The following is a 16,988-nucleotide window of genomic DNA, read 5'->3' on the forward strand; positions in this document are numbered from 1 at the left end:
TTTAGCACACTTGCTACTGTACCCCACACATTTACATCCTTCATATGGTCTTCTGGTCAATTTGACCCACAGACACAAACACACACAGACACACACACACACACACACATTATTTGTTCATTAGGATTTTAATGTCATGTTTTACACTATGGTTACATTCATGACAGGACAGGTCGTTACTCATTACACAAGTTTCATCATTTCACAAGGTTATATCAAACACAGTCTTGTACAATTTAGTGTCTCCAATTCACCTCACGTGCAAGTCTTTGTACAGTGGGAGGAAACCGGAGCTCCCAGAGGAAACCCACACAACACTGGGAGAACATGCAAACTTTATATTATAATCTATGCACAGAGAAGCTGCTTGCTCTCACTTTCCCGCACTCTTTACTCTCTGTCATGTGTCCACCTGCAAACCACATCAGATATTTTCTCGCACTATATGCCTAACACCTGCACCTCAAGGGGGTGGGACAAAAAAGATAAATACCTCTGCATTACAGTACTGTCTTTTTTCCAAGCACCACCCCTGTTGCAAGGACTATGCCTCAGTTGTTCATTTCATAAGATAAAAGTTCAAAAGTTCAAAATAATAAATGTTAATTAAAACATCGTACCACTTCATTTTTTCCAGGATAAGCATGATTTATGACACCCAAGACTTGAGTATAGTGGATTTATAACATTAATTATAAACTTATAATTCAAACGTATGGCAAAAAAAGCAACACTTCCATTGTTAACTGTGTTCTAGAAGAGAGTAATGATTGTAATCATTAAACATATGTTATCTCTATTGTTTGAAAATGAGATAAGGACGATATACTGTATGTTAATGGTTTATGAATTAAAATGTTATTTCAAAATTGTTTTTAAAAAATTAAAATGTCCCGGGTCAAATGTCAATTTGACCCGAGGGATACCAGAGGGTCCCAAAAGTGAAGACTGCACAAGGGTTTTGTCATGCAGCAGTATTGCGTTAAAAATTAGAGCAGTACAATTTGCTCTCCTTCTTTTCTCCTGACCCGTTTCCTACCTCCCAGCACTGAAACTGCTGCAGTGCTCTGAGCGGATACACACACACACACACACACACACACACACACACACACACACACACACACGCACACACATTTTGATAACGCGATGCCCCGCCCCCATCCCTAAAAAACCCAGCCCATATAACAACAGCCTTCCGTTCTTCTTTTAGCACCATCCCCCACTTTACCACGTTAGTAGGGGTCATAGGCGTGATTGTGACAGTGAATAAAAAAAACTAATTCTAATTAGCTTCATATCTAAATAAATGCCATCTTAAAATGTGTTTTTTTTTCAGGGTGCATGTTATAGTGCTAAAATGTCAAGGATTTTGGTCTCCCCACCACACACACACACACACACACACACGCGCGCGCGCGCACACACACACACACACATGTTCAGCACCACGGACAGCAACATGAGTCGAGTAAGAGCCGCTGCCATGGCAACCATTTGCCGCCTGGGAGCTGTGTGTGTGTGTGTGTGTTAAAGCAGTCTAACGTAATATTATCACAAAGAGCTATGTAAAGAAGTTCTTTTTGTGGAACAGACTTTACAGATCAAAATGTAATTGTTATTCCTCTTTTAAATTATAATCACAACAATTATGGCACTTCAGTTCAAATTATATATCAAATATAATACATTAAGTGACCATTTGTACATAATTTAAGAAATGGAGGATTACGATTTATTCTATAGGATAACCAGTCTTAAAATTAATAAATAACATTTTTAAACGTTGGGAATAAACGCTGATATGCACACAGTGTTTCTGTGCTGACAATCTGAGCTTGAAGGTTTTTTACAGCCACCATTTTTGTCTGGAACAAAGGGTGCGCGCAACATGACGTAATGGGCTGGGATGTGCCGCAAGGGCAGGGCTGGCTTAGTCACGTGATATTTAATTATTTATTTTTTTTATTGTTAAACTCATCCACATGGCGTCGCAGTTAACCTTAGTGATAGACAAATGAAGCGTATAGACTGTATTAACTGTCAAAAACAAAGGGCAGTTTTATAGCTTGCATACAATAACTCAAAACATGAAATGTTTTGGTATAATATATCAAACTTGCTGTATTGGACTGAACATGGATCAAAAAGAACACAGATTGATCTGTAAGATGGAGGGCTGTGACTCAATCTGCACACAAAATCCAGTTCAGAAGCTCCTGACCCTTCATTTTATACTCTGTAGAAGTCCATTTGGCAACAGTTATATCTGTCTCATTGGATATGTCTGTATAAGCTTTGCACACCTAGATTCGGGCATGGTTTATCCTCTCAAGCTCTGTGAAACAGGATGGCAAGTGTACTCAAACAGCAATCTTTAAGTCTCTTTATAGATGTTTAATGGGGTTTAAGTCTGGGCTTTGGCTGGGCCACTAGTATTGTTTGTCATGTTGAAAAGAGAATTGTTGCAACATTCTGAGTCTGAGTATGCTGAATGCATTTAGCCGTCCCTCCGTATACTAGTGTCCCTGTTGCAGAGAAGCACCCCATATAATTTACATTTAGTTTAGACACTGCAAACTTCTTTGGTAAAAATAAGAATCATATAAGTTTATGACACAAGCATGTAGACACATAATAAAAAAAATCATGGATAACGGTGTAGTAAAGCTAAAAATAAACTAATTTAATCTTAAAAATCTAAATCTCAACATTTAAACGAGATAGCAACCAAAAAAGCAAAAATAACTCGACTTGGCCAAACCAATGTGCTGACTTAAATCCAATTAAAAAGTATGTAATGTTTTTAAATTGTAAGATTTTTGATGGGGCCTTTTTAAAATCTCCCATAGAAACAAATTGGTCAATAAGTTAACCCAAATGCTTAATAAGCTTATTATTTCTTACTATAGACATCTCAACGGCGTAGCTCCTGACAATGCCTTTGCAATAGAATAATAATGTTATTAATTTGATTTATCTCATTATTTCACCTTACATTTTAAATACATCTTAACACATAAATAAAGTTTTTGTATGAGTGTAAAGTCAAAATACTGTGTGTCCGCATTGTAAATATACTGTGTCCACAAGTGTAAACATGCACTGGAAGTATATAAAATAACAAAAACAAATGTGATCAACAGCAATTGAGGTCAGCAACAGTATACTTAAACGCATGTGGAACGCTCTGTTGATGGATTGCTTCACATGAAGTGCAAAGAAAATATTCTTCACACTACGAAAACACCAGTAGCCTAAGCCGTTGACCGTGCTGGTTCGCTGCATGGATTGCTGATGTTTATGTTAAATTATATCCTTATTATATGCATGTCAAAGAAAGTGTTATTAATCAGTCTTCAGTTATCGAGTTTTGCCACACATGTGGATATCCTTTTCCCGTTTCCATGTAAACTTGTGTGTAAAAATAGCAGTTTCTGAAATACTTAAACCTGCTGCTGGCACCACCAACCATACAGTTTTCCTTATTTTGATGTTTGATGTGAACACCATTTAAAGCTTTTAACTTGTGTTTACTTGGTTTTATGCACTGAGCTACTCCCAACAGTCAGGATGATTGGATAATACATTGAATGAGCAGGTGTACACGTTTTGCTAATTTAATGTGTGGGGAGCAAATAATACTGCAAATGTAGTCTGATAAAAATTACACGCTTTCATCACACTATGGTTCAAATCTGTATTAGGTGCATTTATACATGAACACGCAAAGTGGCGCTATAGGTAAACAAATCCTTACCACTTCGGTACTTAAACGTCACCTTAGAGGAGGTAACAAAGACACGAAAATACAAGGCCCGACCGTACAGCTTTATTCATTAACAGCTACAAAAATAGCAGCATTGTTCAGGATTTTTTGGCCTGAGCTCGGGAGTATTTTGCACAATATGGCACACGAACATTTACAAACAATATGGATATTCAGGCGTGTTGTCATTCTATTTTTCAGTACGATTGTTCTTTGCAGCGGGGTCACAACCGAAATGCGCTATTCTCTCCAAGAAGAAACACCGGTTGGGACAATTCTAGGAAATATTGCTAAAGACTTTGGCATTGACTTATCCACACTTACAAACAGGAATCTTCGAATTGTGACTGGGGCGAAACAGGATCTTTTTCAGGTAAACCTAAAGGAAGGCGCTTTATTCGTTAACCGTAGAATCGACAGAGAGGAACTATGCGCTACAAGTAACCCTTGTTCTGTTAATATTAAAGCGGTAATTGAAAATCCTCTTGAAATGCATCAGATAACGGTTGACGTTGTTGATGTTAACGATAACGCCCCGACATTTGTAGATGCTAGTTACAATTTGGATATACTCGAAAGTGCAATGACTGGAGCACGATATCAATTGGAGGGTGCACACGACCCAGATATAGGCTCAAATGGATTGCAGACCTATAAACTGAGCCCAAATCAGTTTTTTCGGTTGGAAACAGATGATTTTGGAGATGAAGGAAAAGTCCCTGTTCTCGTTCTACAACGAACTCTCGATAGGGAAATTGTCGGAATGCATTCTTTAATACTAACTGCCGTGGACGGGGGAAAGCCACAGAAAACAGGCACTATGAATATAACTGTTATTGTATTAGATGTTAATGATAACTCACCTGCTTGTGGTAAACAAAAATATATGGTGACAGTGAGAGAAGACGCTCCGGAAGGAACCTTTTTATTACGCATTAACGCCACAGATTCGGATGAAGGAGATAATGGAGAAGTTGAATACTCATTGCGAAATAAGTTTAGAAATGGATTATCGGAGCTGTTTGATTTGGATGGCAAAACAGGGAAATTATGGATAAAAGGTGGGCTTAATTTTGAGGAGAAACAGGTGTATGAACTAAAAATTCAAGCCGCCGACAAGGGAACAGTGGCACTTTCTACTCAGTGCAATGTGCTTGTGAAAGTAGAGGATGTGAATGATAACCGACCAGAGATTGAGGTCACATCTTTATCCGCCAATATTCCTGAAGACACCCGCACCGGTACCGTTATCGCGTTGATGGGAGTGACAGACTTGGATTCGGGTATGAACGGACAGGTTGTGTGCTCTTTACCCGATAACTTGCCATTTGACCTGAAGCAGTCTTCAGATTCAAGTTATTTACTCGTTACCAAAGGAAACATTGATAAAGAGTCTAAGCCGTTTTATGACATTGCTATAACAGCGACGGATTTGGGAACTCCTCCACTATCAACAACCAAGATAATTCATGTTGAAGTGATGGATGTAAATGATAACAGCCCAGTGTTCCTCCAAAACCCATATTTATTCTATGTAGCGGAAAACAATAAACCAAGCATGCCTGTTTTCTCGGTAAGTGCAGCCGATGTAGACGAAGGTGAAAACGCAAGAGTTTTGTACTTAATAGACCGTGTGAATTCCGACCAGAGCATAACGTCTTTCTTGAATATAAATGAGGAGAATGGTACAGTTTTTGCTCTCAAACGTTTTGACTTTGAGATACAGAAGACATTTCAGTTTCGCGTTGTTGCTAAGGATTTTGGATTTCCCTCACGAAGTAGTAACGTTACCGTGAACGTGTTTATTCTGGATCAGAACGACAACGCTCCAGTAATATTACATCCAGTCAGTGCTAACGGTTCTGCTGAAAGTGTGACAGAGATTCCTCGGAATGTAAATGCAGGATATTTGGTAACCAAATTAAGAGCATATGACGCCGATATAGGATACAATGGGTGGTTATTGTTTTCACTTCAGGAAGTAAGTGACCATTCTCTCTTCGGCTTGGATCGCTATACAGGACAAATAAGGACGCTCCGCTCATTCACAGAAACAGACGAGGCCGAACATAAACTGATAATACTGGTCAAAGACAATGGCAACATTTCCCTTTCAGCAACAGCTACTGTGATTATTAAAGCTGTTGAACCCAAAGAGGCTTTTGCGGCTTCTGATGTTAGAACTACAGTAAAAGACGTTGAAGAAAATAACGTTACGTTTTATTTAATTATTACCTTAAGCTCAGTCTCAGTGCTTTTTGTCATAAGTATCATCGTGTTGATTTCAATGCAGTGTTTTAAATCTACAGTCTATGCTTCCAAATATTTACAAGATACAACGTATGATGGAACACTCTGTCACAGCATCCAGTACAGATCCGGAGAAAAACGGTACATGTTAGTTGGACCCAGAATGAGTATTGGTTCTACCATGGTCCCAGAAAGCAATGGAAACACACTAGTCGTCGCAGATCAGCGGAAGAAAATGTCTGGAGAGGTAAGAGGCAATTATTTTGTTTATATTGCGTTTCTCTACAACCCCAAATCAGAAGAAAGTTGGAACGGTATGTAAAACGCATATAAAAAGCAGTGATTTCTAAACGTTGCTTAAAAAATGACAACAATACAAAGTGGAATGCAAAACATGAAATAATGTGTTGCTGTATAGTTTTAATGTAATACAGACCAAAAATAATTGTAAATATATGATCTCGGTTTTAATTTAAATTTAACATACCATCTCAATGTTTTGTGATTTGGGGTAGTACTTAATACTATATATTTAAGTTTCAGTAAATCAAATGCACCTAGTTTCTGCATTGTAATTGTTTTAATTATTTAAGTTAATAATGCATTAATAGTTCCATATAATTCAAGGTTAAAGAATATCTTTTAAAACAGAATAAATTAGACGGCTAAAAATAACAGTGTCTGTCTATCTGAGGTAAGCTACTCTTACATTTGCAAGCAAGTTTAGATTTTAAAAGCTTAGAATAGCTTTTTTTTACAATATAAACAAGCTCTGCGATCTATTTTATTTTTTTCTATGCACTCAGATTACCTGTGGGTAACTGTTTGTGTGTTTGTGTTGTTGGTGGTGGTGGAACGCAACGATGGTCACAGAAAGCAAAACGCTTGATGCACCTCATGATGTCAGTATTAGACTAGAAATCTTTAGAAAATAAGTCGTTCCTCCCCCAGTGTGTTTTGAGGCAGGCTGCATGTCCCGCCCCACTTAAAACGCAACGACAATTGTATTTTTACAATTACAGCCCTCAAATCCACCCAGCAATAGCGTTGACGGCCACACACTTCTATACATACATCGTCGACGTTCAATTTGCTATCTAAAATGTGGATTTATGAAGTTACGAAGGGTTAATATATGTTCGTTCCCTTGTGTCGCAAATGGACCTTACAGAGATGGAAAACGGAGGACAAAGGCCTAAGTGGAACAACCGGTCACTTTTTATATGTTTTTCTCTATTGTTTTTTTGGGAGCGAGTATCGGCTCAGATCAAGTACTCTGTACCTGAAGAAAAGAAAGAGGGATCAATTGCGGGAAATATTGCTAAGGATTTAGGTCTTGATATCAATACTTTAGGGGACAGGCGGTTCCGCATTGTTTCTGCATCCAGTGAAGGACTTTTTCAGGTAAACGAGAAAAATGGTATTTTGTACGTTGTTAAAAAAATTGACAGAGAGCAAATATGTGATGGTAATGGTGTCTGTTTAATTAATCTGAAAGTTGTCGTCGAAAATCCTCTGGAGGTCCATTACGTGGAGGTTGAAATCACTGATGTAAACGACCATTCGCCTACTTTTACGGAGAGAGAACAGCTGTTTGAAATTCCAGAATCTGCTTTGGCAGGGGAAGATTTTCAGATGCAGGCAGCACAGGATCTTGATTTTGGTATTAATTCAATTCGATTTTATAAACTAAGTCAAAATGAACATTTTGAACTAGAAATTCGAGGAAGTGGGGAAGAGCGGAAAATCCCTGTTTTAAAGTTGCGTAAATCATTGGACAGGGAACAACAAAGCAAACATAATTTGGTATTAACAGCAGTTGATGGTGGAAATCCCCCACTATCGGGAAGCATTAACATTAATATCACAGTACTTGATGACAATGATAACAGACCCAAATTTACCCAGGAACTGTATTCTGTCACAATACAAGAAAACTGTCCAATTGGATTTTTTGTTGTAAAAGTAAACGCCACTGATGTAGACGAAGGCCAAAATGGTGAAATTGTTTATTCATTTGTTAAAAACCTTGACAAAGAGGTGTACGATACATTTGCGTTAGACACAATTACAGGGGAAATCAGCGTTCAAGGCATCATAGATTTTGAAATTAATAATATTTACAGAGTTGGGATAACTGCATCGGATAAGGGACAACCACCGAAGGTAAGCAATTGTAGAGTTCTAATTAAAGTTGATGATATAAATGACAACAAACCCGAGATAGATGTCACTTCTGTCTCTGATGTAGTACTGGAGAATTCTAATCCAGGAACTGTAATTTCTTTGATCGGTATAACTGACAAGGACTCTGGAATTAACGGAAAAGTTGTTTGCAGCCTTTCAGAAGACGTGCCATTTGAATTGAAGCCGTCATTTAAAGAAAACCTCTATTCTTTAGTGACCAGTGGACGTTTAGATCGAGAGATTATATCCCATTACGAAATAACCATAACAGCTAAAGATTTGGGACAGCCGTCCCTTTCCTCACTAAAGATGGTAAGCGTACAAATATCAGATGTAAATGACAACAGTCCAGAATTTACCCAGAACCCTGTTGAGTTATACCTAGTTGAAAATAACGCCCCAGGTGGGTCCATAATTTCTATTCAAGCTTTTGACAAAGATTTAAATGAAAATGCAGTGCTAACGTATCAACTTATTAAAGGAGGGGAGCAAAATGATATAGTGTCCTTTCTTAACATTAATTCGGAAACGGGAGTTATTCATGCGCTTAAAGCATTTGACTATGAAACAACTAAAACGTTTCAGTTCCACGTTGTTGCTTTTGACTCTGGAACTCCGTCACTGAGCAGCAACGTCACAGTAAAAGTGTTCATTTTGGATCAGAACGACAACGTTCCCGTAATATTATATCCAGTCAGCGGTAACGGTTCTGCTGAAGGTGTAGAGGAGATTTATCGCAATGTGAATGCAGGTCATTTGGTGACTAAAGTAAGAGCATATGACGCAGATATTGGATACAACGGGTGGTTATTATTTTCACTACAGGAAGTCAGTGGCCACAGTCTTTTTGGTTTGGACAGATACACAGGACAAATAAGAACATTGCGCTCCTTTACAGAAACAGACGAGACTGAGCATAAACTGGTCATATTCGTCAAAGACAATGGCAACATTTCCCTTTCTGCAACTGCTACTGTGATCATCAAAGTTGTGGAACCAAAAGAGTCTTTTGCAGTGTCTGATGCTAAAACTACAATGAAAGGCGAAAAGGAATATAACATTACGTCTTATTTAATTATTACCTTAGGCTCAGTTTCAGTGCTTTTTATCATTAGCATCGTCATGCTGATTGTAATGCAGTGTTCCAAAACAACAGACTGCGCATCAAAATATTTACAAGAGACCACTTACGACGGAACACTGTGTCACAGCATTCAGTACAGGTCTGGAGATAAGCGATACATGCTAGTTGGACCCAGAATGAGTATTGGTTCAACTATAATTTCGGGCAATAACGGCAATACTCTAGTTATACCAGATCGCAAGAGAAAAGCTTCTGGAGAGGTAAGGCTTAAGTTTATTACATGTTTATTTTTCTTTCTTTCTTTTTTACAAGGCATTATTGCAGGATATTTTGTATTACTGCTCATTTTAGTTTAGTTCTATGAACTGTATTGAAGCCCTGAAAGATGCTATATAAAATCTGTTTTTGTATTTGTTATGGCAAATGTAAAAATTAAGCTCATACATTTTCCAGCACCGAGGATTATGTAACTATTTGTTTATGCATTGCCATTTTCTGCGGAATCATTTGGAATATCAATAGTATTCTTGTGGTCTTGAGAATACTACTGCGGTTTGTCTGCTATTCTTGCACCAGTCAAACCACTAATGGCATAGTTCCAGTTTTATTGCGTCACTCTAATTTAATTGTGTCCAATCTTTGCACGCCTATCCAAACACACTCTGGCATATTCAAGTCAACCCATTCTGTGCTTAATGGTCAAAAGTAATCAAGTTCTTGATTGTTAAATGGTTTGTTTTATATAAGTGGTTAAGTCTTTGCTCATTGACAGAGACAGACAAGTTTTTAACTGGTGACACAGGTTAAATACACAGATTAGGCATACAATTATGACCACCTTCCTAATATTGTGTTGGTCTTCTTTTTGCTGTCAAAACAGTCCTGACCCCTCAAGACATGTACTCCACTAGACCCCTGAAAGTGTGCTGTGGTATCTGGTACCAAAATGTTAGCAGCAGATCATTTAACTCCTTTAAGTTGCAAGGTGGGGCCTCCATGGATCTGACTTGTTTTCCAGCACATCCCACAGATGCTTGATTGGATTGAGATCTGGGGAATCTGGAGGCCAAGTCAACACCTCAAATTCGTTGTTGTGCTCCTCAAACCATTCCGAACCATTTTTGCTTTGTGGCAGGGCACATTATCCTGCTGAAAGAGGCCACAGCCATCAGGGAATACCGTTTAAGGGTGAACATGGTCTGCAACAATGCTTAGGATGGCAGGACCCAAGGTTTCCCAGCAAAACATTGCCCAAAACATCACACAATTTTTCTGAGTCTGTGTTTTTGACCCTCTAAACAGTGCACTGTGCTTTAATGTTTAATTAAGCATCAGGTGAATCCATATCACAAACATTAATATTCGCATTCAATGTAGTCAAACTTTACCTGCATTTAATGTAGAGTTAAACTTATATTAGTAACACAAACGCTGTTAATTTCTTGAAGAAATTTTTTTTTTTACTGTTTTGAAAAACATTTTAGGTTTATGTTTTAATAGAGAATTACAGAGAGAACGTGCTATTAATATACTGAATTTAGAACACATATCAGAAGGCACACAAGAATGAGTGAATAAAGAGAATAAAAACGAAAATACTGAAAAGTCAAAGTACAGTACATATTAATACAAAATAATTGTTTAGAAACTATATATATATATAGATATAGATAATATATATTATATATATGTATTATATATCTATATTATTGTATTATATATATATATATATATATATATATATATATATATATATATATATATATATATATATATATATATAATATATATATATATAAAATATATATTATCTTTACATTATCTTTACATTATCTTTACATTATTATTAAAAAATATATTTAGAGAATTTTACAAACTACGTACGTAAACTTTTTAATAGTGCTTTAATAAAGGGAATAACAAATGGCTCAAATCAAGAACTGTTTGAATGTCAGTCTAGACTTTGGTAGTGATGATAAGGATGGCACTGTCATGTCCGTATTGCACAAAACTGTGGCACACGTTGTGGTCGCTCGGTGGTCGCTCGGTGTCAGTGTTTACCGCTCAGTATTTTGCAGTACGTCCCACCCCATTACTGACATGCGTGGTGCGTTTTTTGTTTTTTTTGATGACGAACAAGGAACCGTGTGAGCTTCAAATGTAAAACTAATAAATCCGTGTCGCTGGACGTTACGACACCGACCATGTTTCATAGTGGGTATCCTGACCATGATTATACTGGTGTAAAGTATTAGCGTAATCTGAAAAAAGTGGAAATACCTTTTGTTGGTTCCAGATTTGCAAGTGTCATTTGTAATGGGGATTACCAAACAAAGGCGTAAATGGGAGTGCTGCTGGACAGTTTTGTGTTTTATTTTGTGTTTTGCAGCGCAGGTTTCAACTCATTTAAGGTACACGGTTTCAGAGGAATCAAAAGAGGGCTCAGTTGTTGGAAATATTGCTAAAGATTTAGGTCTTGATGTTAACACTTTGTTGGACAGACGCATTCGTATTGTTTCTGGAGCTAATGATGCTCTTTTTCAGCTAAATCTGGACAGTGGTGTACTGTATGTTCATAGAAAGATCGACAGAGAACAAATATGTGACGGTAATATCCCCTGCGTAGCAGACCTGAAAATCGTAGTAGAAAATCCACTGGAGATTCATTATGTTGGGATAGACATTACAGATGTGAATGATCACGCTCCTGTTTTTCCAGCTAAGGAACAAAGAGTAGAGATTGTTGAGACGACCTTACCAGGTGCGCGTTTTCAGCTACAAAGTGCGCGTGATTTAGATATTGGCGTAAATGCCATACGTTCATACAAGGTAAATAAAAACGAGCATTTTGATTTGGAAATTAGAGACAGGGGCGACGAAAGGGTGCCTTTTCTGGTTTTACAAAAAGCACTAGACAGGGAGCGTACAGCTAAACACGAACTGCTCTTAACAGCAGTAGATGGGGGAAATCCAATACGATCTGGAACATTAATCGTCACTGTCATTGTTCTAGATATCAACGACAATCGTCCAGTTTTCATTCAAGAGGTTTACACGGCAAAAATAGAGGAAAATGTTCCAAAAGGCACCGTAGTAATAAGAGTTAATGCAACCGACATAGATGAGGGTTCAAATGGGGAAGTTATATACTTGTTTGGTAGTAACTTAAACCCTACATTTTATGACATATTCGATTTAAATAGAGTTTCGGGTGAAATTAGGGTAAAAGGTGAAATTGACTTCGAAAACACTGAAGTGTACCGATTAGATGTTTTGGCGTCTGATAGGGGTACACCACCGATGACTGTCGATTGCAGGGTTATTGTACAAATTTTAGATGTTAATGATAATTCTCCTGAAATAGAAGTTACATCACTTACTAATTTAGTGCCAGAGGATTCCAAACTAGGAACTGTTATTTCATTAATCAGTATTTCGGATAAAGATTCTGGTATAAACGGCAAAGTTGTTTGTACTTTGCCTTGGGATGTACCCTTTGAACTAAAACCGTCTGTGAAGGACAATATGTACTCTTTAGTTACAAACAAAAAATTGGACAGAGAAAATATTTCCCGTTTTGACATTACATTAACAGCAACAGACAACGGGGAACCTCCCTTTACTGCACAAAAGACTCTGAGTGTGCAAGTAGCAGATGTAAATGATAATAGTCCAGAATTTTCTCAAAATCCCCTTGAACTATATCTAATTGAGAACAACACCCCAGGTGCTAAAATTTTTTCTGTAACTGCATCGGATAAAGATATAGAAGAAAACGCAGCAATTTCGTACAGCATATATAGGGGGGGCAGAACACAAAACGACATGGTTGCAAATCTTAATATAGATCCTGAAACAGGGGTTATTTGTGCACTAAATAGTTTTGACTTTGAGTCACTAAAAACATTTCAGTTTCATGTTATAGCTACGGATTCTGGAACTCCGTCACTAAACAGCAACGTCACAGTGAAAGTGTTTATTCTGGATCAGAACGACAACGTTCCAGTGATCTTACACCCAACCAGCGCTAACGGTTCTTCAGAGGGTATTGAAGAGATTCCTCGAAATGTGAACGCAGGACATTTGGTGACTAAAGTGAGAGCATATGATGCAGATATTGGATACAATGGTTGGTTATTATTTTCACTGCAGAAAGTTAGTGAACACAGTCTTTTTGGTTTGGACCGCTACACAGGACAGATACGAACGCTTCGCTTTTTCACAGAAACAGACGAGGCTGAACATAAACTGGTTATACTGGTTAAAGACAATGGCAATATTTCACTTTCAGCAACAGCCACGGTGATTATTAAAACTGTGGAAGCCAATGATGCTTTTGCAGCTGCTGATTTTAAAAGCTCAGTGAAAAACGAAGAAAGTGACATTACATTCTATTTAATCATTACATTGGCTTCGGTATCAGTGCTCTTTGTCATCAGCATCGTCATGCTGACAGTGATGCAGTGCTCGAAATCTACAGACTGTTCCTCCAAGTATTTACAAGATACAACTTATGATGGTACTCTGTGTCACAGCATCCAGTACAGATCCGGAGACAAAAGGTACATGTTAGTTGGATCACGAATGAGTATTGGTTCTATAGCCCCTGGCAGCAATGGGAATACTCTAGTGGTGTCGGATAACAGAAGAATTGCTTCAAATAAGGTAGGAAAGTACCTTCAAAGTTTCAATTGATCATATTACTTTCAATTCAGTATTTAAACAGCTGTAGTTACATGGACAATAACAAAACAATGGTAAAATAATAATAATAATAATAATAAGAAGAAGAATTTGTTTTTGATTATCTACAAATCTGTCTAAGGATTTGGGTCTTGATGTCATTGGTTTGACAATAGACGCCTGCAAAAACAAGGGGCAAAAAGTGTACAGAATAATTACGGTACATCGTTTTAAACAATTCACCATGAGCAGAATTGGTAACAGGTTAGGGTATTAAGATACAGTGTATCACAAAAGTGAGTACACCCCTCACATTTCTGCAGATATTTAAGTATATCTTTTCATGGGACAACACTGACAAAATGACACTTTGACACAATGAAAAGTAGTCTGTGTGCAGCTTATATAACAGTGTAAATGTATTCTTCCCTCAAAATAACTCAATATACAGCCATTAATGTCTAAACCACCGGCAACAAAAGTGAGTACACCACTTAGTGAAAGTTCCTGAAGTGTCAATATTTTGTGTGGCCACCATTATTTCCCAGAACTGCCTTAACTCTCCTGGGCATGGAGTTTACCAGAGCTTCACAGGTTGCCACTGGAATGCTTTTCCACTCCTCCATGACGACATCATGGAGCTGGCGGATATTCGAGACTTTGCGCTCCTCCACCTTCCGCTTGAGGATGCCCCAAAGATGTTCTAATGGGTTTAGGTCTGGAGACATGCTTGGCCAGTCCATCACCTTTACCCTCAGCCTCTTCAATAAAGCAGTGGTCGTCTTAGAGGCGTGTTTGGGGTCATTATCATGCTGGAACACTGCCCTGCGACCCAGTTTCCGGAGGGAGGGGATCATGCTCTGCTTCAGTATTTCACAGTACATATTGGAGTTCATGTGTCCCTCAATGAAATGTAACTCCCCAACACCTGCTGCACTCATGCAGCTCCAGACCATGGTATTCCCACCACCATGCTTGACTGTAGGCATGACACACTTATCTTTGTACTCCTCACCTGATTGCCACCACACATGCTTGAGACCATCTGAACCAAACAAATTAATCTTGGTCTCATCAGACCATAGGACATGGTTCCAGTAATCCATGTCCTTTGTTGACATGTCTTCAGCAAACTGTTTGCGGGCTTTCTTGTGTAGAGACTTCAGAAGAGGCTTCCTTCTGGGGTGACAGCCATGCAGACCAATTTGATGTAGTGTGCGGTGTATGGTCTGAGCACTGACAGGCTGACCCCCCACCTTTTCAATCTCCGTAGCAACGCTGACAGCACTCCTGCGCCTATCTTTCAAAGACAGCAGTTGGATGTGACGCTGAGCACGTGCACTCAGCTTCTTTGGACGACCAACGCGAGGTCTGTTCTGAGTGGACCCTGCTCTTTTAAAACGCTGGATGATCTTGGCCACTGTGCTGCAGCTCAGTTTCAGGGTGTTGGCAATCTTCTTGTAGCCTTGGCCATCTTCATGTAGCGCAACAATTCGTCTTTTAAGATCCTCAGAGAGTTCTTTGCCATGAGGTGCCATGTTGGAACTTTCAGTGACCAGTATGAGAGAGTGTTAGCTCAGTGGTTAAGGAACTGGACTAGTAAACAGAAGGTTGCCGGTTCAAGCCCCGCCACCACCAAGTGGCCACTGTTGGGTCCCTGAGCAAGGCCCTTAACCCTCAATTGCTCATTGTGTTTCGCTCATTGTGCAAGTCGCTTTGGATAAAAGCGTCTGCTAAATGCTGAAAATGTAAATGTAAATGTAAATGTGTGAGAGCTGTACTACTAAATTGAACACACCTGCTCCCTATGCATACCTGAGACCTAGTAACACTAACGAGTCACATGACATTTTTGAGGGAAAATGACAAGCAGTGTCATATACTTAAATATCTGCAGAAATGTGAGGAGTGTACTCACTTTTGTGATACACTGTAGGAGAACATAAAGGAGGCTCGATCAAAGCAAAAAGCATATGCAAAATGCAGAGTTTTCTGGGCCCAAGCTCATCTTTGATTACACACGAGTCCACATTTCAGCCAACATTTTTTCTTCTGGGAAGTCCATAGTGATTTCAGCAAGACAACATCAGGCCTCATTCTGCATGCACTACAACAGCATGGATTCATAGACACAGTATTTGTGCTAGACTGGCCTGCTTAAAATCTAAATCAATTAAAATTTGCAACAATTAATATACTCAGTTCCCAAATGTTAATAAAGAGTTTATTTTAAGTGTATTGCACTTCAATTTTTTTAAATACATTTATATTTATGGCATTGGTAGGCGCCTTAATCCAAAGTGACTTACAATTTTAGCTAATTACAGTAAAAGCAATAAAAATGAAAAGCCTTGCTCAGGGATCCAAGTGGTGGTGGGCTTGAACCAGCAACTTTCTGATTACTAGTTTCGTACCTTAACCACTGAACCACCATTGCCTATTCAAATTTACTTTTATTGTAGTCTAAATTAGATACCAGATTTCGCAGTAATTTTAAATATAAAAATGTATCTGCTGATATTACAGAGATTATCGTTTTTTTATTGGTATTGATTTTTGTAAGATACATGTACACTATACAAAATGATACTACTTCCCTAAAAAAAGAAGCTTTTTTGCCTCTTTAATGCTGTTTGATTTTCTTGTTTTCACTATGGTTGCTTTATCAGGAGGCTAGATAAGATTCTAAGCTTAAAAACGGATTGACTGATATTTTAATTCAGCATGCGCATTTTGGGTTCGTAAATATTTGCGTTGAAGACAAAAGACCATTCTTGCTTTCTAACTAACTTTGTCTATAGTTCTTGGTTGTAGCTTGACTTCCTGACCTTCAGTGGTAAAACGTTCCAATGATCTTATATCCAGCTAACTATTCCTAGTATAGTATGTGGGACATTCCCTGCAATATTAAAGTGGAACACTAAAGTGGAGTAAAGTGAGAGCATTTACTGCAGAAATGAATACAATGTATGATTATTGTTTTCATTTTGAATGTGAATAAACAGTGAAATTGGT

The 16,988-nt window shown here is 38.2% G+C and overlaps 3 protein-coding genes across 3 annotated transcripts; all 3 read left to right on the top strand.

Annotated features, from left to right (window-relative positions):
- Positions 1-3,908: 3,908 nt before the first annotated feature.
- Positions 3,909-6,908, top strand: LOC134314044 (protocadherin alpha-8-like). Its single transcript, XM_062994727.1, has 2 exons — positions 3,909-6,273; positions 6,826-6,908. The coding sequence occupies exons 1-2, from the start codon at positions 3,909-3,911 to the stop codon at positions 6,906-6,908; spliced, it is 2,448 nt and encodes an 815-aa protein (XP_062850797.1).
- A 269-nt stretch (positions 6,909-7,177) lies between these two features.
- Positions 7,178-9,646, top strand: LOC134314197 (protocadherin alpha-7). Its single transcript, XM_062994777.1, has one exon. It carries the CDS (start codon positions 7,178-7,180, stop codon positions 9,644-9,646), a length of 2,469 nt encoding a protein of 822 aa, XP_062850847.1.
- Positions 9,647-11,443: 1,797 nt separating this feature from the next.
- LOC134314283 (protocadherin alpha-7-like) lies at positions 11,444-13,985 on the top strand. The gene is made up of 2 exons (XM_062994889.1): positions 11,444-11,504; positions 13,216-13,985. Exons 1-2 carry the CDS (start codon positions 11,495-11,497, stop codon positions 13,983-13,985), a joined length of 780 nt encoding a protein of 259 aa, XP_062850959.1. The 5' UTR covers positions 11,444-11,494.
- The last annotated feature ends 3,003 nt before the right edge of the window (positions 13,986-16,988 follow it).

Source organism: Trichomycterus rosablanca, chromosome 1 (assembly GCF_030014385.1).
Source record: "Trichomycterus rosablanca isolate fTriRos1 chromosome 1, fTriRos1.hap1, whole genome shotgun sequence".
NCBI lineage: Eukaryota > Metazoa > Chordata > Actinopteri > Siluriformes > Trichomycteridae > Trichomycterus > Trichomycterus rosablanca.